The sequence below is a fragment of the Lipotes vexillifer genome, unplaced genomic scaffold (genome assembly GCF_000442215.2).
Source record: "Lipotes vexillifer unplaced genomic scaffold, Lipotes_vexillifer_v1.1 scaffold1900, whole genome shotgun sequence".
Classification (NCBI taxonomy): Eukaryota; Metazoa; Chordata; class Mammalia; order Artiodactyla; family Lipotidae; genus Lipotes; species Lipotes vexillifer.
Window position 1 is genome coordinate 170398 of NW_006787845.1, and position 26838 is coordinate 197235.

Below are 26838 nucleotides of genomic sequence, written 5' to 3' on the forward strand. Positions count from 1 at the left end.
AAGAAAGAAAAATGCAGTCCAATATCACTGGTGAAAATAGATGCAAAAATCCTCAACAAAATACTAGCAAACAGAAACCAACAGCACATTAAAAGGATCATACACCATGATCAAGTGGGGTTTATCCCAGGGATGCAAGGATTCTTCAATATACGCAAATCAACAATGTGATACACCATGTTAACAAATTGAAGGAGAAAAAACCTACGATCATATCAATAGATTCAGAAAAAGCTTTTGACAAAGTTCAACACCCATTTATGATAAAAACCCTCCAGAAAGTAGGTATAGAGGGAACTTACCTCAACATAATAATGGCAATATATGGCAAACAACAGCCAACATTGTTCTCAATGGTGAAAAACTGAAACCATTTCCATAAGATCAGGAACAAGACAAGGCTCTCCACTCTCACCACTATTTTTCAACATAGTTTTGGAAGTTTTAGCCACAGCAATCAGAGAAGAAAAAGAAATAAAAGGAATCCAAATTGGAAAAGAAGAAGTAAAGCTGTCACTGTTTGCTTATGACATGATACTATACATAGAGAATCCTAAAGATGCTACCAGAAAACTGCTAGAGCTCATCAAAGAATTTTGTAAAGTAGCAGGATACAAAATTAATGCAAGCAAGAAACCTCTTGCTTCCTAAACACTAACAATGAAAAATCTGAAAGAGAAACTAAGGAAACCCTCCCTTTTATCTTTGTAACAAAAAGAATAAAATACCTAAGAAGAAACCTATGTACAGAGACAAAAACCTATATGCAGAAAACTATACGACACTGATGAGAGAAATTAAGGACCATACAGTCAGTGAGAGAGATATACAATGTTCTTGGATTGGAAGAATCAACATTGTAAAAATGACTATACAACCCAAAGCAATCTACAGATTCAATGCAATCCCTATCAAACTACCAATGGCATTTTTCACAGAACTAGAATAAAAAATTTCACAATTTGTGTGGAAACACAAATGACCCCGAATAGCCAAAGCAATCTTGAGAAAGAAAAACGGAGCTGGAGGAATCAGGCTCTTGCACTTCAGACTATACTACAAAGCTACAGTAATCAAGACAGTATGGTACTGACACAGAAACAGAAATATAGATCAACAGAACAGGATAGAAAGCCCAGAGTTAAACCCATGCACATATGGTCATGTTATTTTTGATAAAGGAGGCAAGAATATACGATGGATAAAAGACAGCCTCTTCAATATGTGGTGATGGGAAACTGGACAGCTACATTTAAAAGAATGAAATTAGAACACTCCCTAACACCATACATAAAAATAAACCCAAACTGGATTAAAGACCTAAATATAAGGCCAGACACTATAAAACTCTTAGAGGAAAACATAAGCAGAACACTTTATGACGTAAATCACAGCAAGATCCTTTTTGACCCACCTCCTAGAGAAATGGAAATAAAAACAAAAATTAAAAAATGGGACTTAATGAAACTTAAAAGCTTTTGCACAGCAAAGGAAACTATAAACAAGACAAAAAGACAACCTTCAGAATGGGAGAAAATATTTGCACAGGAAGCAACTGACAAAGGATTAATCTCCAAAGTATACAAGCAGTTCATGCAGCTCAATATCAAAAAAAACAAAGAGCGCAATCCAAAAATGGGCAGAAGACCTAAATAGATATTTCTCCAAAGAAGATATACAGATTGCCAACAAACACATGAAAGGATGCTGAACATCACTAATCATTAGAGAAATGCAAATCAAAACTACAATGAGGTATCACCTCTCACCAGTCAGAATGGCCATATCATCAAAATATCTACCAAATATTAATGCTGGAGAGGGTGTGGAGAAAAGGGAACCCTGTTGCAATGTTGGTGGGAATGTAAGTTAATACAGTCACTATGGAGAACAGTATGGAGGTTCCTTAGAAAACTAAAACTAGAACTACCATATGCCCCAGCAAGCCCACTACTGGGCCTATACCCTGAGAAAACCATAATTCAAAAGGATTCATGTACCACAATGTTCTTTGCAGCACTATTTACAATAGCCAGGACATCGACAGATGAATGGATAAAGAAGATGTGGCACATATGCACAATGGAATATTACTCAGCCATAAAAAGAAACAAAACTGAGTTGAATGTAGTGAGATGGATGAACCTAGAGTGTTTCATACAGAGTGAAGTAAGTCAGAAAGAGAAAAACAAATACTGTATGCTAACATATATATGGAATAAAAAAAAAGTGGTTTTGAAGAACCTAGGGGCAGGACAGGAATAAAGGTGTAGATGTAGAGAATTGACTTGAAGACACAGGGAGGGGGAAGGGTAAGCTGGGACGAAATGAGAGAGTGGCATTGACACATATACTCTACCAAATGTTAAATAGATAGCTAGTGGGAAGCAGCCGCATATTATTGGGAGATCAGCTCTGTGCTTTGTGACCACCTAGAGGGGTGGGTTAGGGAGGGTGAGTGGGAGACGCAAGAGGGGGGAGATATGGGGATATATGTAAGCATATAGCAGATTCACTTTGTTATACAGCAGAAAGTAACACAATATTGTAAAGCAATTATACTCCAGTAAAGATGTTTTTTAAAAAAGTACCACAGATCCGGTGGCTTAAAGAACAGAAATATATATTCTCATTGTCTGGGGGCTAGAGTCTAAGATCCAGGTGTTGGCAGTGTTGGTTTCTCCTGAGGCCCTCTCCTTGGCTGACAGACGGCCGCCTTCTCCCTTTATCCCCACATGGTTTTCCTTTTGTGTGTGTCTCTCTTCTCAAAAATACACCAGTCAAATTGGATTAGGGCCCACTCATATGGCCTCATTTTAATGTAATCATGTCTTGAAAGGCCCTGTGTCCAAGTACAGTCACATTCTGGGGCACTGGGTGTTAGGACTTTAATACACAGATTTGGGGGGAACACAATTCAGCCCATAATAGTCTCCTTGAGTTTTTCATAGCCACATCTTCCCACACCTCTGTGATGGGCTCCTGCCTGTTTGGAAAGGAGCCAGGAACATGAATTTTTCCCTTAGAATGAGTGAGCACACAAGGACCTAGACTTCAACGGTGTGGGTGAAGCAGAAATAAGGTTCTCTGTTGCCTCCTACCCTGCAGAGGTGGGAGGACAAGAAGATTTGCTATCCAAAGTTGCCTGGAGCAGAGAAGGAATGGGGTCCTGGGAGACTGCTGTGTCTCAGGGGCTGGGTGTGACCTGGTCTGCTTAGAAGGGTATGCTCAGCAGGTGTCCTGGGGCACGTTGGTCAGGCAGTGCTTTGTGGCCACTCTGGAGAGGGGAGGGAGAGCAGGGCCCTTTCTCTATTTGGGAACCCACTAGGTTCCCTTGGAATGGACACTCACTGAAAGGGCACAGGTATTTGGAGGCTGAGCCCCCAGACAAAAGTCACCACCTCATACTTAAAAGTACACAGCAGGCAGGCAGCACATCACTCTTCCATGTGGTGAGTAGCAGTAGCTCCCAGCCCAGACTACAGAATTATAGTCATGTTTTAACTGGCAGCTTTATAAATAAGGCCTCGGATCTTTGCTGATTGGTGGAACTCTCTGGTGGTCAAGAAAGTTCTCTTAAATGTTGCTGCTTTCTCGGTGTGGGGAGGGAGTATTAGTGCTATGGACAAGGATCGAGGGACCACGTGACAGTGCTATATGCTCAACATGCAGACAACTGTGAGCTATTCCAATGAAAGAAACAAGGCATTCACATCAGGAGAAGAAAGTAATGAGTAATACTATGAAGAGGTGCAGGCTACAACCAAACGTGTAATGTTAAGGAGCCATGCCTCAGGGAGTTGGGAGATGGGAGGACTGAGAGATGAGATGAGGGCCTCCAGGTTTGGGGACAGCAAGGGTGGAACGGGGAGGATGAGGGTGTATGCAGAGTGTCTTGTCACATCGGGAACAGATGGCTGTGGTAAGGGATGTGTTTATAAGGAATCAGATGGTCAGCTTGGGTTATAAAGAAAAGAGCCCTAAGTATCATGCAAGAGAGTTTAAACTCAATTCTTAGACTTAGAGTAGCCATTGTATGCTTTTGAGTAGCAATGGTAGTTGGAGAATATAACATCCAATGGAATGCTTTAATCTGAAAGACAAGTTTAATCTGAAAGCAGTAAATATGTAGCTGAATTCCAGAGGAAGGACAGCTATTGAAGAGAGAAAATGTTGAAAAGGCGAGCAGGCGGATGTGGAAAATGTCCACAGGGTGTAAGAGGGGAGCCTTCTTCGCGATGGGTGCCCTTTCCACCCCTCTCATGCCCCTGCTGGTCCTCCATCCATTTCCCACTCTCCTCTGCACTGCTCCCCACCACAGGGGGCTGACTCCAAAGCCTGCCTTTCCAGGTCCCTGGTCACCTGGCCTCCTGCTGGGTTCAGCCAACCTGAGGCACTTGGAAGACAAGGACAGAAGGGAGGGAGATTTCCCTCCTATTCTCTTGACTGTTAGCATCATCTCCAGCAGCAGCTGTGTCTCCTCCATACCCTTGCTCGTCCTGGATTGTGTCCACCTGACATCCACAAGCGAATCCTGGCCCAGATCCACAAACACCATGTGGTCCATTGGGTCTTCCCAATTTGCATCATGCTTGCAGAATTTAAGCCTCAGAGCTCCTCTCTTGCAGAAGCTCCTTCCCAGGCCCCAGGGAAGGTCATAGCAATGTGTGAAATTTGCAAATGCAAAGCATTTTAAATAATACTGCTATCTCTTCCTCCTCTGATTCCCCCATTACAAGTTCCTCTTGTTGCGTGCAGGTAATTGTGGACCCCAAGGGGAGGTGGAGCTGGGGAAGCTTTCAAGCTGTGGTTAGTGGGTTAGGGTTCCCTGCAACTTCCATATACTATGATGTTCACGGGTTGAGCAAGACCCAAGCTCTATCCCAGAGTGATTGTTTCTCAAGGTCCAGGACTCCTGAAGTATGGGTGGCTTGGAGGAAAATCCTAGAGCCCAAGTTCAAATGCAGAATCCGCAAACTTTATATAAAAGCAACTTGAGGCTTTTCCCCATTTAGCAGAGGCCCAAATATGCACATGATATTTCCAATAATGAATTGTGAGTTTAAGTAAATTTTTAAAAATCTGTTAATAATAAAACATTTTGTTTCATTATACCAGAGGAAGTAATAATTTTTATTCTCTCTCTCTCTAAAAAACTAACATCATAAAACATTGCCATACAAAGGTGTGACCAAAGAACAAGCAGGCAAAAGATATAGGACTTGTGAGTATGATGAAAGTGGACCAGTTAGCAAATAAAAATAAAATCTATTTTTCCCAGGTTTTGTGATTTTTGTGGCATTTGCAATTTTTGAGTATTTTTTTCTCATTCAAAATAAATGTATATATTTTATTTAATATTATATTTATATATCCTTTTCTTTAAAAGGGCCCTAGGTTACATTAGTATCAGGTGACAAGTCCTGGACCTGCTCAGGAGGGCACCATGTTTCCCTGTTGCATCTTGAGGTTACCTGGTTTTCTGATGCTCCTATGGGTGATCCTTGTAACAAATACTTTTCACAACCCACTCTCCCTGAATTGGTGTCACTCCTCTCAGCTTTGATACAGTCCTCCCTGATGGATACACCCATCACCTGTCCACTTTCTGCCCAGTGGTTCCAGGACCAGATGGGAGGCCTGGTCCTTGCAGAGCCCCCTGCACCACCTGGGTGGGCCTCTCTGGCTTCCTGGAGGCTGCCTTCATATTGCCTGGGTGCCAGGTGGGGCATCACACCCTCTCCACATGCTGTGGGCCCAAGCTCCTGCAGGCAAGGATATTGCCTCTGTCTTTATATAAACCTAGCCTCATGCCCAGCACAGAGTAGGGCTTACATGTTGGAGTGGGTGAATGGCTACCAAAGACTGGAGGAGCCTGGGGTTGGTGGGAAGGATGTTCAGGGAACTCAGGGATGAAAACAGGACAAACGCAGCCCCTGGAGGCTGCAGATGTGGAGGCAGGGCAGGAGCAGGTCTCTGGGGGAGAAATGGAGGCCACCTGTAAATTCTTGCTTCCTATGATGAATTTGAGGAAGTAGCACCAAAAATATATATTTGTTATGCTTCCATACCTGATAATGAAGAAATAAAAATCATTTTATTCTAATCATCATTACATATTATACATTTTTAACTGAGGCATTTGAACAAATTCTAATCGGCATGGGCCTGTAATTTCCATTTTACAAAGAAAACTGCCAGTGACTTTCAATACTAAAGGATTTGTCTGTCACGTTCCAGGTGATGTCCTGACGTGCTGGGATGGAGGGAGAGCGCCTGTGCCCCGGAGTGTGTGTCTCCTGTATCCTCCTGTCTCCAAGTCCCTGTCCTTTATTAATCTATCATCTTTCCATATGGCCCTCTTCTTTCGTAAAGGAAAGGAGGAAAGCATTAGAAAATAACTTTCTAGTGTTTTAGAAATTACAGAGAGCATGAAGAATCATAATTTTTCTTCTGTTTTGTTAAAATGCTCCACATGCTGCTGACCTATTTAGGAATCATTGAGCCCTCCAATTATTAAAACAAATTATCAGCATAGGCTCTCCACAAGCACGAAGGTTTAAGCTGGGGATGTTGCACATTTTTCGCCTGTTGCATTTATTAGTATTTCAGACATATTAATTTCACAGCTATTTATGAATTATGTAAAATGTTGTTTTAGATAGACATTGTAAGAAAGATTTTTTTTTCCTCTGCAGGAAAGATGATTAATGCAGTTACAAAGAAAGTTTATGAGAGACATAAAAATATTACTTTGTGGGTGGCAAGTGTTTCTCCAACATTTAGTCGAATGTAAACACAATAAAACATCCACACCAGGCAAAAACGCACACCAATCCACATTCTGTCCTCTTGAGTTAGAGTTTGTGGCAGGACTTCAGAATAAAGAGAGAATCCCTCCAAACCCTGCAGACCCTTCCTCAGGGCATCATGGTGTGATCCCTTTCCTTACAGAAAAATAGTTCCCCTACAGAAAAATTACTTTCAGCACTGAAAAGCTAACTCCAGGCAGGGATGTGGAAATATAAAATGTTAGAGGTGGAAGCGTTCTTATATTTAATCTAACCCAACTCTCCCATTTTAGAGAGGAAGAATCAAAGGCTAAGGAAGGTGAATAATCTCACACAGTTTGTAAACAGGGCAAAAGTGGAGTGGGTGCCCACACCGGGGTTCTTTCTTCACCGCCTGGTGGTGGTTCCCATATCTGGCAACTAGATTGCAGCTGCTACAGCTGCTCTCACTCACATCCAGGGAAGCAGATTTTTTTAAAAACTTTGTTGACATATAGTTGATTGACAATGTTGTTAGTTTCAGATGTACAGCAAAGTGATTCAGCTACATATATATATGTGTATATCTATATATGTATGTATGTATGTTCTTTTTTACATTCTCTTCCATTATAGGTTATTACAAGATATTGAGTATAATTCCCTGTGTTATAAAGTAGGTCCTTGTTGTTTATCTATTTTATATATAGTAGTGTGTGTACGTTAACGTCAACCTCCTAATTTGTCCCTCCCCAACCCCTGCTTTGGTAACCATAAATTTGTTTACTATGTCTGTGAGTCTCTTCTGCTTTGTAAATAAGTTCATTTCTATCCTTTTTTGGAGTCCACATATAAGTGATATGATATGATATTTGTGTTTGTCTGGCTTATTTCACTTAGTGTGATAATTTCTAGGTCCATCCATGTTGCTGCAAATGGCATTATTTCATTCTTTTTTATGGCTGAGTAATATTCCACTGTGTGTGTGTGTGTGTGTGTGTGTGTGTGTGTGTGTGTGTGTGTGTGTACATACATCACATCTTCTTTATCCATTCACCTGTCACTGGATGTTTATTTCCATGTCTTGTCTATTGTAAATAGTGCTGCAGTGAACACTGGGATGTATGTATCTTTTTGAATTATGGTTTTCTCCAGATACATGCCCAGGAGTGGGATTCCTGGATCAAATGGTAGTTCTATTTTTTTTTTTTTTCGGTACACGGGCCTCTCACTGTTGCAGCCTCTCCCGTTGCAGAGCACAGGCTCTGGATGCACAGGCTTAGCAGCTATGGCTCACGGGCCCAGCCACTTCACGCCATGTGGGATCTTCCTGGACCGGGCATGAATCCACATCCCCTGCATCAGCAGGCGGACTCTCAACCACTGCGCCACCAGAGAAGCCCTCTATTTTTATTTTTTAAACGAATCTCCATACTGTTCTCCACAGTGGCTGCACCAATTTACATACCCACCAACAGTGTAGGAGGATTCCCTTTTCTCCTGGGAAGAAGATTTTGACTATATAGTTTGGCACAATTGGTACTTAGCAGCTGTGTGACTTGATGAAAGTTACTTAACCTCTCAGGTCTCGTTTTACCCCCAGCAGAAAATCATTATTGTCTCTGTCTTAATAGTCAGTGCCTGGTGGGTACAAAAGCATCTGTGCCTCATGGGAGTGACTTTAGGTGATGCTGCCTAGCTTAATATATGATTTACCCTTCTCAGATCTGCATTTTATTTATTTTTAATTTTTTTATTTCATTTTTTTTGCAGTACGCAGGCCTCTCACTGCTGCAGCCTCTCCCGTTGCGGAGCACAGGCTCCAGACCCGCAGGCCCAGTGGCCATGGCCCACGGGTGCAGCCGCTCCGCGGCACGTGGGATCCCCCCGGACCGGGGCACGAATCTGCGTCCCCCGCGTCAGCAGGCGGACCCTCAACCACTGCGCCACCAGGAAAGCCCTCAGATCTGCATTTTAAAACGTACTGTGAAGGGACATAAATGGGGATGGAAAGCAGAGGCGTAAAGAGGAGGACTATTTGGTCATCAGGAGACTTTTTGATTTTTCATTTTTAAAGAATAAAAAGACCCACCTGGAAATTTTTACTTGGAGTCCTTTGGTAACTTTGGCAAAATTATTGAAGTTTTCTGAGTTTCAACATCCCTGATATTATATAGGGATTTTAAAAAATCTGGTTGGTTTTAGATTCTTTCCAAAATACACTTGAGGCCTTAACAGAGAACAGTCTTTACTGGCTATCATTGCCCACATGATTGGCGGGCCTTGGCCCTGTTGAGGAGAACATCTTTATCCTTCTCTCCTTACTCCTTTACCCAATAACCCAGTGTTAAAGGGAAAAAGGAAGTAATTTGTTTGGGTACCTATATGTGCTGTACTGGCTATTCTCACAGTCTGAATTTTATTTAAAGTTTTGAGTGTGTTCTCATATTCTCTGTTCAAATATAGTCTCTATTTTATAGTCAGCAATCATAATTGTTTGGCTAAAATCTTGCCATCAAGGAGGTGAGGGGTCTGCTGCCCTGCCCCATTTTGGCTGAATCTGTACCACAGCATTATTCCTGCTTCTCAGGAGTGTCTTTGACCTTCCTGCTTCTTGTGTTCAGGGCCCTGGCAAGGGAGGCATCTATCTGCCCAGCTCACTCCTGTACCTCACTGAGGTCTTGTTCTAAGTCACCTTCTCAGTGAGGACCGCAGCCCCCGCCCCTGCATCCCACTCTCTCTACCTTTTGCACCTACAATACATGTCTGGTGTGAATCATCTGGACACTGATCATGTGGGCACAGTCTCTCAGGGCCTAAAATGGGAGCATGTGAATCTATCATGTGCCCACAAGGAGGGATGCTGCAATACTTGGTGAATAGTACCAACAACCACCATGATCTGTCTTTAGCTGCCAAATGTTTTGTCTGTCTCTCCCTCATCAGGACAGACACACTCCTCCTTTCTTCAGCTGAGGTAACCCCAAAGGTCCACTCAGTCCCATCCCCAACGTCATGGTTACCTGTATGTGTACGTCGTCACATCAAGTTTGCACATGGCTTTCCTTGATCCACCAAACTCTAAACTGAAAAGAAAAGCTATCTAACCCACACCACATATACAGTATAGCTACAAAGATGAAGAAAGGCCAGGATAATCACAATCAACCCACTGGTTTGCAACAATTCTGAGACCCCAGTGGGCAGATCCTGAGTAGGCTCTCTTCCCTGGGAAGAAAGTGTCTTTGATTAAGCTTTAACTCTGCTCCTAGAGTGGGGCTCCCAAGGACTCTTCTCCTTGGCTCTTGACTCCATTGTCTGGGAGTTTTCCTTTTCCATTAACTCTTCTAGCCACGGGAAAGTTAACATTGGAGAATAAGCCTCCGTTGGGATCCAATCAGCTTTTCCAGGCCACTATCTACCCATCACAGAAAGAAATGCAAGAGCACATCTAAGTCTCAAATAGTCACAGATATTTTTTCCTGACTTGAGGTTCCTTTGGCAGTAGAACTCTCTCAAAACCTAGCCAGCCTCTTACCTGATAGGCCAGTTTAACAGTTGCATAGATCTTGTGTCAACATGATTCCAAGATCCATGATATGCCTTTGTTTTTAATGCCACTGCCTCTACCCAACAGTTTGCTTTCACTCTCACCTTTACTTTTTCTCTTAAATAAGTACAGACACCTTGGTTCCATCAGTCTTCAGTAGAAGAGTCATATATTAGTCACTTGTCCTTGGAGCCATATTTGCACAAAGATTTTGCATCATGACAACTTAACCCATTTAGAGATTTTTAGCAATGGGTCTGATTATTTTTGCAAAGGTGAGTTTCAATAGGCTTTTAACAGTCAAAGCATTTCTTGAGTCTTTGATTTACTGATAGGGTGAGAAACATTTGCTTCTTCCATTCCTACAAGAATCAGTGTTTGTTTTATCTTTCTTTTCTCTTTTGTCAACTAAAGAAAAACACACAACCTAAAAGTTGCAAGTTATTATTTGGGGATCTTACTGAAGACTTAAGCCTGGGAGACAGCCTCTCAGATAGCTCTGAAGAACTGCTCTGAAGAGTTAAGGGAGAAGCCAGGATACATAGAATTTTGCTAGGAAAAAATGTAGTCAAACATCAAAAGATCACTGTTAATTACAAAGAACAGATATTTCAGGTTAATGATTTAGGTGCTTTTCTGTGTATGGGAAGATATAAGAATCTAGGTTCATTGACATTATTCCTTAAATATGTATTTAACTATCTAGGGCCAGTTTCCAAAGCACAAAATACTTCCTGTTATTCTCCATCCTGAATACCCCTCAGGGCACACCACTGCAGGGGCTGATGGCTTGGTCCTTGTAGAACTGGAAATTGGGGTAACATTCTTTGTTTACTGGAATGGCAGGCAACAGTCCCTGTTTATACTTTCATAACTGCTTTCAAACCAGCCAGTTATCCTCTGAGATAATTTATTTCTTGTGTTAACTTACCAAGCATAGTCAATAGCAGTCAATACATCCGACATGTCATGTTTTTTCACCTTAATTGTCTGTTTAAGACCTGTTTTCCCTGACTGGAATATAAGCCCCATGAAGGCAGGGGCTTTTCCTATTGGCACAGTTCTGGGCCTTCGATGGTTTTCAGGGCCTGACATAGTCAGTGCAACAAAGATATGATGAATGAGGGGATAAGTTAATAAAAGGCTGGATTTGGTCTGTTGAATTACCTGTGTCAAAAAGGTTCTTTAGGGCTTCCCTGGTGACGCAGTGGTTGAGAGTCTGCCTGCTGATGCAGGGGACACGGGTTCGTGCCCCGGTCTGGGAAGATCCCACATGCCGCGGAGTGGCTGGGCCCTTGAGCCATGGCCGCTGAGCCTGCGCGTCCGGAGCCTGTGCTCCGCAACGGAAGAGGCCAAGACAGTGAGAGGCCCGTGTACCATAGAAAAAAAAAAAAAAAGGTTCTTTAAACCAGAAACTCAATGAAAATGATAAATATAGGATTTGTTGAAAATTACTGAACTCTGTAAAAGTAATTCATTTATAATATCTAATATGTAAAGAAACTATAAAAGATATTAAAATCACTAACAATCTTACTCTAGATCCTCCTTACTATGGACCTAAAGCTAATCCTTTAAACTGTGATTATGGGAGGAGCCTCTGAGGTGGTCCAGACTCAAGACATTTCTCTATGTCTCACAGTGACATCAGCCCCATCCTGTATCTAAATGCTGTAAATACTGGGGTTGCTTCCAGTTACAGAAGTAATTTGAGTGCCATCAGCCCTCTTTTTAGAATCAGCATTCGGCTTGGGTGTCTATCAGCTCTATTTTTTTTTTGTCATCGCTTTTTACTTTCTGATTTGCATTGCGTTATTTGAGAAGGCTCTTGAGTGAAAATGATAATTATCATTATATGAGCTAATACTTTCTGGATCATTTGTTTTATGCCAGGCACTAGAGCTTTTTATTTAACTATTTATTTCCTTCCATATAACCCCTTTAGGAGGTAGGCACTACTATTCTACACATTTTACAGATTAGAGAATGGTAGATTTTGCTACCTGCCAGACCTTGGACTTAGGAATATAGGAGAGTCTGCATCTATGTTCTGAATTGTATTCTACTACCCCTTGGCCCCTCACCACACTCTATGTGTTTATTACAATTTATTATTTACAGAACATTTTCATGTATGTTATCACACTGTTGACAAATAATATCAGTTATCTTTATTGAATGTCCATCACGTTGATCCAGGCACAGTGTTAGGCACTAACAGAAAGGGATGTGGGCAGGTGAGGATGCAGACATAAGGAGAACCATACTCCTGAGAAAGAAAACAAAGCCTGCAGAAAATCCACTAATAGAAATGTCTTGCCCCTCCTTTTTCTCTGTTTCAGGAATACCAAATTGATATATTTTTTGCCCAGACCTGGACCGACAGTCGCCTTCGGTTCAACAGCACAATGAAAATACTTACTCTGAACAGCAACATGGTGGGGTTAATATGGATTCCAGATACGATATTCCGCAATTCCAAAACTGCAGAGGCTCACTGGATCACCACCCCTAATCAGCTCCTCAGAATTTGGAATGATGGGAAAATCCTTTACACTTTAAGGTGAGATGCTACTGATGGTCTGATACTGGGGACTTTAATTTAGATCATTGTAGGAATGGGACCCTATTTTTCATTGCTAAGTTCTATCACTTCTCATGTTCAACATGCTACTGGGTCTTGAGGAAGTTTTTCCTAATCCCATGTTATGTAAAAATAAAGACATACAAATGATCTGCAATGAATATAAACTCCTTCCTTCATCAGAATCCATTTCTGCTGTAAGTGCGCTGTGGAAATTATCTTTAATATGTTTAACCCACAGGACCATTCAGCTAAGAAAATAAAGATGTCTTGGTGTACTAATTGAAAAATGTAATTATAGCCAAATTTGAGACCACAAGGAACAAAAGAGCACAGAGGGTGTTCCCTAATGCATCCCTAATGGGAGTGGCAGCTACCTTGTAATGAGTCCTCCTGGCTGTCCTCACAGAAACCCAGCAAAGTAAGAGAGGCTGTGTTTGAAAGCTGTGAATAGAACTACCTGCCCAAAGTTTCCATCAGGAACTAGTGTTACCCGGGTTTGAACTTGGGTCTGTATCTCTCAATAGTCTCTCCGCTAGGCTGATCTGAGTCTAACTGAACACATGGCTGCAACATACCATAGAATGCCCTGCACCTAAGCCAGTCTTTCTGCTCACCCAGCATTGGGATCAAGGACAGTGGCATCTGGACCCTGCTCTTCTAGCGTCTGAGCCCTCTCCAGAGCACTGGACTGAGTGCCTTGTGCTGATTATCTCTGTCTCACTGGCTTTGCTGCTTTACAGCTGCTTCTTGCACCTCCTGTCCTGTTCCTGACACAGCCTCTCCTCATTCTGCTCCTCCTGCTTTAGGACTTCCCCATCACTTTACCCACTTTCCACTTTCCTGCTGACTTAGCTCATCCATTCCTAAGACTTTAAAAGCCATATACACACTGAGGATTCATTCCCACATTCATTTCCAACCCCAAACTTCCCTTCTGGGCACCAGATTCTAGGAGCCACCTGCCTGTGTGTATCTCCTCCTGAAAGCCTAAAAGGCATTTTGATTCAGCATGCTGCAGGGGAATGTCATTTCTGCAGGGGAATGTCATTTCTCCAATACCTCTGACCAGGTCCCTGTGTCCTCCTGGCTCGGTGAATACCACTGCCTGAACACAGCCCCCTCCTCCCATATCCAGTATCAGGAGCTTTTAATTGCAAGTGATTTGTGGCCATAAGGAGAAAACTGTAATTCTTATGGTAAACACGTATTTGTAGCACAGATAAAGGCACAGATTAATATCAAAATAAGCAGAAGATTAAAGAATTTTAAAGTTTCATGGAAATAATAATGTTGGCAGCTTGGGAACAGCAACAACAATAAAAGCCACAACAGGGAACTCTGCTGATGAGTTAGTTACATTTGGAGAACAGGAGTTTGTGATAGCTATTTCCTCATCAATTCTTAAAGGAGTTAAAGACTCTGAAATGAAGGTGAGCTTCAGCAAACCAGAATAGAGACATGGCCAGTCCTGCGATCCTTTATAGAAACTCTGACCCAAGGAATGTCTGCTTTGAAAAGATGTAATACATTTAGTGCCGCCACGACCCACCTAGTCAAGTAGGGGAGTTGGCCAAATATGAAATCTTCCCTACAAGTGGATGAACTTGGCATTATACTTATTTAGGCCATTTCCAAAATGGACGAAGGATTTAATTCAGTCAAACAGATTAAAAACAAGAACATAAGAAACAAGGACATATGAAAACAAGGACATATTGAAACAAGGACATATGAAAACAAGGACATATTGTTTTGATTTGTTTCCTCTCTTACTTGGCTTATATTTCTAGACACAGTCAGGAATTTTAATAATGGAAACTTCCTCTGCTTCTGATAGTTAAAAGTAAAACAAAGTAACACAACACAAAAAAACCCAAATGGTATACTGAATGGATGGTGCCCCTGCTAAGAGTGAGCTCTATGTGGCCACCCCAGGCCCCTGCTCCCCACATGGTAGTAATGTGACCGCCCCTGGCTTTGCTTAGGGCCTTTGCTGGATTGTCGCTGGCTGGCCACAAGAATGATGCTTGGCTCCCCCACAGGCTCACCATAAATGCAGAATGCCAGCTGCAGCTGCACAACTTCCCCATGGATGAGCACTCCTGCCCGCTGATATTCTCCAGCTGTGAGTACTGACTTGGGGTATGACTGCTCTGTAAATGATTGTCTAGCCTATGCTGATTTCTAGCAAACAGTCACATGACTGATTATGGCATCACTATATAACCAGAGAAAATGGATAACGGTTTTGGTCTGGGCCACCTGGGTATATTCACTCTAGACGTTGTTACATAGGACCCATGTTACAAAATAAGTAGCTGTGATAAATCTTTGAACAGCTTAACCATTTTGTTATAATGAAGAACTCAGAAATTGATGAACAGCTAACTTACCAAAGACCCTTATGCTAATGAGCTGTGCATATTATTTGGACATATACAGAATTCATTTGCAATAATTTTACACTTAATATCATCTTCAAGTCAAGTGGTTTGTCTTCAAAATAAAAAGATAAAGTTTTTACTTAAATATATTTATAGTTGTCTCATTACACTATAATAGGATGTAATTTTTCATAGTATTTTATTTTCCAATATTTTACATAGGACTGATACTAGAGCTAATCATTTACAAATTCTTAAAGACAATATCTAATGCTAAGTACAAGGCTACAAATAAAAGGAAATATCAAATTTATTTGCTTATATAGTTTAAAAGTAAAGGTCAATATAGAAATATATCTGTAGAATTTATGATGATTCATTTAAAATATATTGACCACAACTACTTAAGTATGACTCATAAGAGTTCAACTAACTTCATTGACTATCTTTAAAATTGCATATGGCACATGACAAACAAATGTGATGAAGTCTCAGGCAGAAGGTTTTGTGGTTTTCTTCACTATACATTAGAGTGAAAAGACAAAAATGAAATAATGGATAAACACATTTTACAGTTCGTTTTAAATTCAGAAAAAGACAAGATAGAAAGCAAAATTTCACCTAGGGATAAATTTAACCAAGGAGGTTAAAGACCTGTATATTGAAAACTAAAACATGTTAATGAAAGAACTTGAAGAAAACACAAATAAATGGAAAGATATTCTATGCTCACGTATTGGAAGAATCAATATTTTTAAAATTTCCATACTACCCAAAGCAATCTACAGATTCAATGCAATCCTTATCAAAATTCCATTGGCATTTTTAAAGAAATAAGACAAATAATCTTAAAATTTGTATGAAACCACACACACACACACACACACACACACACACACACACAAACTTGAATAGCCAAAGCCATCTTGAGAAAGAAGAAAAAAGTTGGAAGTGTCACAGTCTCTGACTTGAAACTATACTACAAAGCTAGAGTCACCAAAACAGTGTGGCACTAGCATAAAAACAGACATATGGTTCAGTGGAAAAGAATAGAGAGCCCAGAAATAAATCCACATATATATGGTCAATTAATTTACCACAAAGGAGACAAGAATATATACAATGAAGAAAGGACAGACTCTTCGATAAATGGTGTTGGGAAAACAGGCCAGTCACATGCAAGAGAACTCAATTCAACCACTTTCTTGCACCATACACAAAAATTAACTCAAAATAGATTAAAAGGGCTTCCCTGGTGGCGCAGTGCTTGAGAGTCCGCCTGCCGATGCAGGGGACGCGGGTTCGTGCCCCGTTTCGGGAAGATCCCACATGCCGCGGAGCGGCTGGGCCCGTGAGCCATGGCCACTGAGCCTGCGCGTCCGGAGCCTGTGCTCCGCAAATGGGAGAGGCCACAACAGTGAGAGGCCCGCATAACGCAAGAAAAAAAAAAAAAATAGATTAAAAACTTGAACATAAGACCTGAAACCACAAAACTCAGAAGAAAACATAGGCAGTAAGCTCCTTGACATAGGTCTTGGTGATGACTTGTTTAATCTGACACCAACAAAAGCAACAAAAGCAAAAATAAACAAATGGAACTACATATCATACTAAAAACCTTCTACACAGCAAAGGAAACTATCAACAAAATGGAAAAGCAACTTACTGAATGGGGGAAAATATTTGCAAACCATATATCTGATAAGGGACTAGTATCCAAAATACGTACAGAATTCATACAACTCAATAGCAAAAAAATTTTTTTGATTAAAAAATAGAAGATCTAAAAAGACATTTTTTCCAAAGAAGACATGCAGATGACCAACATGTAGATGGAAGGATGTTCAACATCATTAGTCACTGGGGAAATGCAAATCAAAACAACAATGAGATATCACCTCCCACCTGTCAGAGTGGCTATCATCAAAAGACAACAAATATTGGTGAGGATGTGGAGAAAAAGAAAACCTTCTGCACTGTTGGTGGGAATGTAAATTGGTGCAGCCATTATGGAAAACAGTATGGAGATTCCTCAAAAAATTTTAAATAGAACTATCTTATGATCCAGCAATTCTGCTTTCATGTATTTATCCAAAGAAAATGAAAACACTAACTCAAAAAGATATATGCTTAGAGGGAGAGCACCATCTGCATCTCTTGGTCAGTTGAGCTTTATCCCCCTAAGGCAGGAGGGCATGCTGAGTAGGAAAGAGAGGCTGAACTCAGCCTCATGATTATCAGGCTCCAGCAGCATCTGATTGGACTTTCAGAGGAACAAACCAGAAAAGTTTATTTTTAGGAGCCACAAATATCTCATTTCTTCCCGTGTGCAGCATACAGAGTGCTGCCAAATGTATTTCATTCTAAACCTTTCTTGGGTTTAGACCTGAAGAGGGAACCAAGTATTCATGGCTCATCCAAATGCTTCATAACTGGTGTGTGTCTTAAAATAAACTGAGACAAAATTGCCCATTCCCTGCCTGCTCCCCAGATGCATTAAAGAGGTTGGCCCTCTGCCAGGTGGAATGTCCTGGCAACTGGGACCTTTGCTTTGGCAGGAAAGAAACCACACAGCTCCTTGAAAGTCCTTTCTCTTTTGGATGAGTTAATCACCAAATAGCAGATGCTATGAAATGCCAGCAGTGGCCCTGTGTCCTTTGAAGCAAATGCTCAGGTACAAAACTTCCGAAAGGAAGCCTGTCTTCCAAGGCGAGAGCAACAGTTCATTTTATGTATCACTTGACTGGTCTAAGGCAGAGGTACCCAAACTTTTTGGCACCAGGGCCTGGTTTCGTGGAAGACAATTTTTCCATGGAAGGGGGTGGGGGGAGATGTTTCAGGTTGTAATGCGAGTGATGGGGAGCGGCAGATGAAGCTTCGCTGGCTGGCTCACCTGCTACTCACCTCTTGCTGTGCAACCTAGTTCCTAACAGGTCACAGACCAATACCAGTCCGCAGCCCAGGGGTTGGGGACCCCGGGTCTAAGGGATGCCTGGATAGCTGGTAAAACATTATTTTTGAATGTTTCTGTGAGTGTGTCTACAGGACAGATCAACATTTGAGTCAGTAGCCTGAATAAGGAAGATCGCCGTCACCAAGGTGTGTGGGCGTCATCCAGTCTTTTGAGGGGCCAAATACAGGCATACTTCCTTTTATCTTCTTTCACTTTATTGTGCTTCACAGATACTGCATTTTGTTTTACAAATTTAAAATTATGGCATCCCTTCTCAAACAGCATTGTTTTTTAGTTAAGTTATTTACATTGTTTTTTTAGATGTAATGCTACTGCACACTTATCAATAATAGACTGTAGCATAGAGTAAGCATAACTTTTATATGCTCTGGGAAACCAAAAAATTTGTGTGACTTGATTTGTTGTGATGTTTGCTTTATTGTGATGGACTGGAACTGAAGCTGCATTATCTCCAAGGTCTGCCTGTAGAAGAAAAAGGTGAACGAAGGTGGAATTTGCTCTTTGCTTGAGTTGGGATGTGCATCTTCTGCTCTCAGATATCAATGCTCCTGGTTCCCAGGCCTCAGACTTGGACCAGGACTTATAAACCTCAGTCTCTTAATTCTCAGGCCTTTGGACTCAGACTGAATTACACCACCAAGTTTTCCTGGGTCTTCAGCTTGCAGATGACAGATTGTGGAACTTCTTGGCTTCCATAATCTCATGAAAAAATTCCTGTAATAAATGTCCTCATATCTTTATCTGTATCTATCCTGCATCTACATTTATCCTATTGATTCTGCTTCTCTGGAGAACCCTAATACAGGGGGGAAGTTCCCACACTTCCAGCCTACAAAATATGTGGACTCCAGAGTTCCCAAAATATTCCTGTATTCACTTGAATTCACCTGCTTTGGATGTAACCAAAGGGAGTTTTTTGGCATGTCCAGGAGACATGGAAGAGTCCAGAAGCCTGGAGCTGAGAGTGAGAATCAAGGCAGTGCCCTGGGAAGCAGGTTCCCCATCAGGGACCATGCCAGACAGACCAGTGCAGAGGGTGAGGGGGATTTTGACATCTTGTCTCTTTGCCTGCCCCATTCTCCTTGAAGTGCTTCCCCTTCATCTGCTAGCCAGGTCATCTTCCCACATGTTCCAGGATCTCTGGCCTCTCCAGCTCTTCCCTGTCGCTGCCATCTCACTGCTGTAGACACTCACACCTTGTGGGGTGGGACGGTGCCCTGTGTGGCTGGTCCTGGCTGTATGTGTCTTCTATGAAGACAGTGATGCCAGTAGCAGGAAGGACAGAGCTTTGGGGTCACCTCCTTTAACTGTTACCCTCATTATGGCGTAAACCACTGCTATTCATGATTGCACTGGCTCTGCTGTCCAGTCTTGAAAGTGGGTTATTTTTATTCTGGCTCTAAGTGAAGTAAGTTGTTCTGAGAGGTTAAGGACTGGGTCATGGCAGAGGAAGAATGCCTGACTGCTAGGCTGTGCTCTTTTTGTGACTTTGAAGGCTGTGCTCTTTGAAGGCTGTGCTCTTTGAAGGCTGTGCTCTTTTTTCCTTCTTCTTTTATTTCTTTCACAATGATATCTTGCCACCCTTATTTTATTTTTTAAGACCACTTTATTGACGTATGATTGACATGTAAAAAGCTGTGCATATTTAATGTCTAGAACTCACTGAGTTTGGCAAAATTGTAAGTACACTGTAAGTACAGTATTGTTAGCTACAGGTAACATGCTGTATAGTGTATCTCCAGAACTTATCCTGCAAAACTGAAACTTTGTACCATTTGACAATCACCTCCCCATTTCCCCTTACCCCAGACCCTGGAAGCAACCATTCTACTGTCTGCTATGTGTTTGACTACTTTAGATTCCACACATAAGTGAAATCATGCAGTATTTGTCTTTCTGTGTCTGGCTTACTTCACTTAGCATAATGCCCTCAAGATCCACCCATGTTGTTACAAATGGCAGGGTTTCCTTTTTAAGGCTGAATAATATTTCACTCACAACTTCTTTATCCATTCATCTGTGGTTATTTCCATGTCCTGGCTATTGTAAATAATGCTGCTATCAACATGGGGTTGCATATATCTTTCCAAGATGGAATTTTTTTTTCCTTTGGCTATATATCCAGATGTGGAATTTACTGGATCATACGGCAGTTCTATTTTTAATTTTGGGGGGAGCTTCTGTACTGTTTTCCATAATGAGTATACCAATTTACATTCCCACTAACAGTGCACAAGGGTTCCCTTTTCTCCACATTCTCACCAACACTTATGATCTCTTGTCTTTTTGATGAAGCCATTGTGACAATGTGGGGTGATATTGTGTTTTTGATTTGCATTTTTCTGATGACTGATCACCTTTTCATGTACTTGTTGGCCATCTGTATGTCTTTTTCAGAAAAATGTTCGGGTCCTTTACCGTTTTTAAATCGGGTTATTTGTTGTTGCTGTTTTCTACTGAGTTGTGGAGTTTTTTATATATTTTGGATATTAGTCCCTTATCAAATACATGATTTGCAAATATTTTCTCCCATTCTGTACATTGCTTTCCATTTTGCTTATTGTTTGCTGTGCAGAAGCTTTTTGTTTGATGAAGTCCCTCTGTAGCCAGATGACCCTGGGTGCCCTGTCACGGTGGATCCCTAGAGGTATTGTGCCCCTTTCTCAACAGCAGATGGAGGGGAGAAGGACAGTGCAGTGGCAGGAAGGTTGGGGAGGCGCTGAAGAAGGCGATCTTTCAGCATCTCTCAGATCTTCTCACATAGTAGCAAAACCCTTCCTCTTGGTGCAGCCAATGGACTTGTGGGTGCTGGGTCACATGGAGAAGAGTGTGCACTAGAGGGTACACAGATGCTATTCACACATGCCAATAACTGAGTGCCTGAAAACCAGCAAAACGGAAGTGTCAGAGGGCTTGGAGTAAAACAAGAGTGAGAGCTCCTCCCATTGCGAGCTCTTCTCACCGCTTAGGTGTTAGCATATTGTTTAAATTCTCTGAGACTTAGCTTTCTCATCTATGAAACGAAGATCATAATACCCACCTCATCTGTCTCTGTGAAGATTAAATTAAATGACAGAATGTGTATGTGATGGGAGCTACCTGTCCGGGGCTCCCTGAGTGATCAGGAAGGAGTCATTTGATAGTTATCACTGTAAATGCCCTTGTGGCTGCAGAGAGTGTTGCTGGGGACTGGGGGAGTCTGAGAGGGAGGGACCGAGGCTGTGAAGCAAGGCTTCCTAGACTGGAATCCCAGCTGCCTGCTCACTCACTGTAGAACAATGGGGAACATTCTTCACCTCTCTAAACCCTGCTAAGCCTTCCTTCCCCCATCTGCAAAGTGGGAATGGCAGCAAGTTAGAAAACAATGGAAGGGACTAGAGACATACCCTTTATAGGTTCCTAGTCGATTTAGCTAAAGATGTGGGCTTGTTGGGAGTTAGGTGACAGAAGCTGGTGTGAGGGATATTTGCACATTTTCTCTATTACTGTTGGATTCCCCAAAGATGCACAGCTGCGCTGGACAAACTCTGCACATGGAAGGCTTCAGGAAGAGAAAACAGCTAAACCCTCATTAGCAATTAGCCTTTCATTCTGGGCTTAATGTCTCCAGTTTGGAAGTATCTACCGAACTATTTTTTGTTAAGATGTTACAGACAAACCTGAATGAACTTTTTGGCCAACACAATATGTACACACTTGTCTGTAAAGGTTGCCTTCAGACACTGGGTTCTGTGACTGAGTTAAAAATAAAGCCAAGGAAAAGACGGCCACTCTCCTTTCCCTAGACTTTATGAATCGTGTGCTCACTAGACTGGTTTTTGTTAGTGCAGAGTTTTTTAAGAGTTTAAGGAAATCAGGGTTTCAACCTGAGAACACAGAGAAGTGTACATTTTTGGCAACTGATGGGAAAACCTATTGGTCCAATTATAGTTCAACTCTCTGTGTTCCAGTGGAGGCAACAAGCACCCCCGAGGATTTAAGTAGGACCTCACTGAAATGTCCTACCTTGAGGAAAGCATCAGCATGCTGACTGTGCTGCTGGCCAAGATCTTCACCTTCACTCCACTGTTGGTTGTCATCCCCACATGAGCACCAAGACTAGGGACAGCTGATGTGAGCACCAGAGCAACAGTATACAGCTGATACTGCCCAGGTCCATAGCCATAGCACAAACGGATTTGAAGGAGCCAGTGATGGGTGCTTGATCCATTAAAGGCAAATTTTGCAAAAATAACAATGTCGAAAAACCTTCATGTTTCTTACATCTTGCAAAAATCAAAACTTGAAGTCACTGAAGATGGAACCAGAGATTCAGCATCAATAACTGGAAATCTAATCACAAGGTCATTGCCCCCTTGGTTTATAGTAGAGAGACCTTTCCTATCGTTCATCCAACATAAACCCACAAGTGTTGTCTTACTCATGCAGCAGACAAACAAACCCTGAAGAATATACAAAAGAAACAATGCGGGGCGGTGGAAAGATGGCGGAGGAGTAAGACGCGGAGATCACCTTCCTCCCCACAAATACACCAGAAATACATCTACATGTGGAACAACTCCTACAGAACACCTACTGAACGCTGGCAGAAGACCTCAGACCTCCCAAAAGCCGAGTGGATGAAAGGCTCTTGCTGCTCCAGCCAGGAGTCAGGACTCTGCCTCTGAGGTGGGAGAGCCAACTTCAGAACACTCGTCAAGAAGAGACCTCCCAGCCCCACATAATATCAAACGGCGAAAATCTCCCAGAGATCTCCATCTCAACACCAGCACCCAGCTTCACTCAACGACCAGCAAGCTACAGTGCTGGACAACCTATGCCAACCATATAGCAAAACAGGAACACAACCCCACCCACTAGCAGAGAGGCTGCCTAAAATCATAATAAGTCCACAGACACCCCAAAACACACCACCAGACGTGGACCTGCCCACTAGAGAGACAAGATCTAGCCTCATACACCACAACACAGGCACTAGTCCCCTCCACCAGGAAGCCTACACAACCCACTGAACCAACCTTAGCCACTGGAGACAGACATCAAAAACAACGGGAGCTACGAACTTGCAGCCTGCAAAAAGGTGAACCCAATCACAGTAAGATAAGCAAAATGAGAAGACAGAAAAACACACAGCAGATGAAGGAGCAGGATAAAAACCCACCAGACCTAACAAATGAAGAGGAAATAGGCAGTCTACCTGAAAAAGAGTTCAGAATAATGATAGTAAAGATGATCCAAAATCTTGGAAATAGAATGGACAAAATGCAAGAAGCAGTTAACAAGGACCTAGAAGAAATAAAGATGAAACAGACAATGATGAACAACACAATAAATGAAATGAAAAATACTCTAGATGGGATCAATAGCAGAATAAATGAGGCAGAAGAACGGATAAGTGACCTGGAAGATAAAATAGTGGAAATAACTACTGCAGAGCAGAATAAAGAAAAAAGAATGAAAAGAACTGAGGACAGTCTCAGAGACCTCTGGGACAACATTAAACGCACCAACATTCGAATTATAGGGGTTCCAGAAGAAGAAGAGAAAAAGAAAGGGACTGAGAAAATATTTGAAGAGATTATAGTTGAAAACTTCCCTAATATGGGAAAGGAAATAGTTAATCAAGTCCAGGAAGCACAGAGAGTCCCATACAGGATAAATTCAAGGAGAAATACGCCAAGACACATATTAATCAAACTGTCAAAAACTAAATACAAAGAAAGCATATTAAAAGCAGCAAGGGAAAAACAACAAATAACACACAAGGGAATCCCCATAAGGTTAACAGCTGATCTCTCAGCAGAAACTCTACAAGCCAGAAGGGAGTGGCAGGACATACTGAAAGTGATGAAGGAGAAAAACCTGCAACCAAGATTACTCTACCCAGCAAGGATCTCATTCAGATTTGATGGAGAAATTAAAACCTTTACAGACAAGCAAAAGCTGAGAGAGTTCAGCACCACCAAACCAGCTTTACAACAAATGCTAAAGGAACTTCTCTAGACAAAAACACAAGAGAAGGAAAAGTCCTATAATAACGAACCCAAAACAATTTAGAAAATGGGAATAGGAACATACATATCGATAATTACCTTAAATGTAAATGGACTAAATGCTCCCACCAAAAGACACAGATTGGCTGAATGGATACAAAAACAAGACCCATATATATGCTGTCTACAAGAGACCCACTTCAGACCTAGAGACACATACAGACTGAAAGTAAGGGGATGGAAAAAGATATTCCATGCAAATGGAAACCAAAAGAAAGCTGGAGTAGCAATTCTCATATCAGACAAAATAGACTTTAAAATAAGGACTATCAGAAGAGACAAAGAAGGACACTACATAATGATTAAGGGATCGATCCAAGAAGAAGATATAACAATTGTAAATACTTATGCCCCCAACATAGGAGCACCTCAATACATAAGGCAAATACTAACAACCATCTCAAGTGCTCATGGAACATTCTCCAGGATAGATCATATCTTGGGTCACAAATCAAGCCTTGGTAAATTTAAGAAAATTGAAATTATATCAAGTATCTTTTCCGACCACAACGCCATGAGATTAGATATCAATTATAGGAAAAGAGCAGTAAAAAATACAAACACATGGAGGCTAAACAATACACTACTTAGTAACGAAGTGATCACTGAAGAAATCAAAGAGGAAATTAAAAAATACCTAGAAACAAATGACAATGGAGATACAACGACCCAAAACCTATGGGATGCAGCAAAAGCAGTTCTAAGAGGGAAGTTTATAGCAATACAAGCCCACCTTAAGAAGCAGGAAACATCTCGAATAAACAACCTAACCTTGCACCTCAAGCAATTAGAGAAAGAAGAACAAAAAAACCCCAGAGTTAGCAGAAGGAAAGAAATCATAAAAATCAGATCAGAAATAAATGAAAAAGAAATGAAGGAAACAATAGCAAAGATCAATAAAACTAAAAGCTGGTTCTTTGAGAAGATTAACAAAATTGATAAACCATTAGCCAGACTCATCAAGAAAATAAGGGAGAAGACTCAAATCAATAGAATCAGAAATGAAAAAGGAGAAGTAACAACTGACACTGCAGAAATACAAAAAATCATGAGGGATTACTACAAGCAACTCTATGCCAATAAAATGGACAATCTGGAAGAAATGGACAAATTCTTAGAAATGCACAAACTGCCAAGACTGAATCAGGAAGAAATAGAAAATATGAACAGACCAATCACAAACACTGAAATTGAAACTGTGATTAAAAATCTTCCAACAAACAAAAGCCCAGGACCAGATGGCTTCACAGGCGAATTCTATCAAACATTTAGAGAAGAGCTAACACCTATTCTTCTCAAACTCTTCCAAAATATAGCAGAGGGAGGAACACTCCCAAACTCATTCTACGAGGCCACCATCACCTTGATACCAAAACCAGACAAGGATGTCACAAAGAAAGAAAACTACAGGCCAATATCACTGATGAACATAGATGCAAAAATCCTCAACAAAATACTAGCAAACAGAATCCAACAGCACATTAAAAGGATCATACACCATGATCAAGTGGGGTTTATTCCAGGAATGCAAGGATTCTTCAATATACGCAAATCTATCAATGTGATTAACCATATTAACAAATTGAAGGAGAAAAACCATATGATCATCTCAATAGATGCAGAGAAAGCTTTTGACAAAATTCAACACCCATTTATGATAAAAACCCTGCAGAAAGTAGGTGTAGAGGGAACTTTCCTCAATATAATAAAGGCCGTATATGACAAGCCCACAGCCAACATCATCCTCAATGGCGAAAAACTGAAAGCATTTCCACTAAGGTCAGGAACAAGACAAGGTTGCCCACTCTCACCACTCTTATTCAACATAGTTTTGGAAGTTTTAGCCACAGCAATCAGAGAAGAAAAGGAAATAAAAGGAATCCAAATCGGAAAAGAAGAAGTAAAGCTGTCACTGTTTGCAGATGACATGATACTATACATAGAGAATCCTAAAGATGCTACCAGAAAACTACTAGAGCTAATCAATGAATTTGGTAAAGTAGCAGGATACAAAATTAATGCACAGAAATCTCTGGCATTCCTATATACTAATGATGAAAAATCTGAAAGTGAAATCAAGAAAACACTCCCATTTACCATTGCAACAAAAAGAATAAAATATCTAGGAATAAACCTACCTAAGGAGACAAAAGACCTGTATGCAGAAAATTATAAGACACTGATGAAAGAAATTAAAGATGATACAAACAGATGGAGAGATATACCATGTTCTTGGATTGGAAGAATCAACATTGTGAAAATGACTCTACTTCCCAAAGCAATCTATAGATTCAATGCAATCCCTATCAAACTACCACTGGCATTTTTCACAGAACTAGAACAAAAAATTTCACAATTTGTATGGAAACACAAAAGACCCCGAATAGCCAAAGCAATCTTGAGAACAAAAAATGGAGCTGGAGGAATCAGGCTGCCTGACTTCAGACTATACTACAAAGCTACAGTAATCAAGACAGTATGGTACTGGCACAAAAACAGAAAGATAGATCAATGGAATAG

The 26838-nt window shown here is 41.2% G+C and overlaps 1 protein-coding gene across 1 annotated transcript in view; it reads left to right on the plus strand.

The window, feature by feature from the left end:
* LOC103069297 (gamma-aminobutyric acid receptor subunit gamma-3-like) overlaps positions 1 to 26838 on the plus strand; it is a 249259-nt gene that overhangs the window by 72134 nt on the left and 150287 nt on the right. Inside the window, exons 4-6 of the mRNA XM_007460909.1 lie at positions 11027 to 11137; positions 12663 to 12883; positions 14950 to 15032. Coding sequence (XP_007460971.1) covers positions 11027 to 11137; positions 12663 to 12883; positions 14950 to 15032 — 415 coding nt within the window. The remainder of the gene's footprint in view (positions 1 to 11026; positions 11138 to 12662; positions 12884 to 14949; positions 15033 to 26838) is intronic.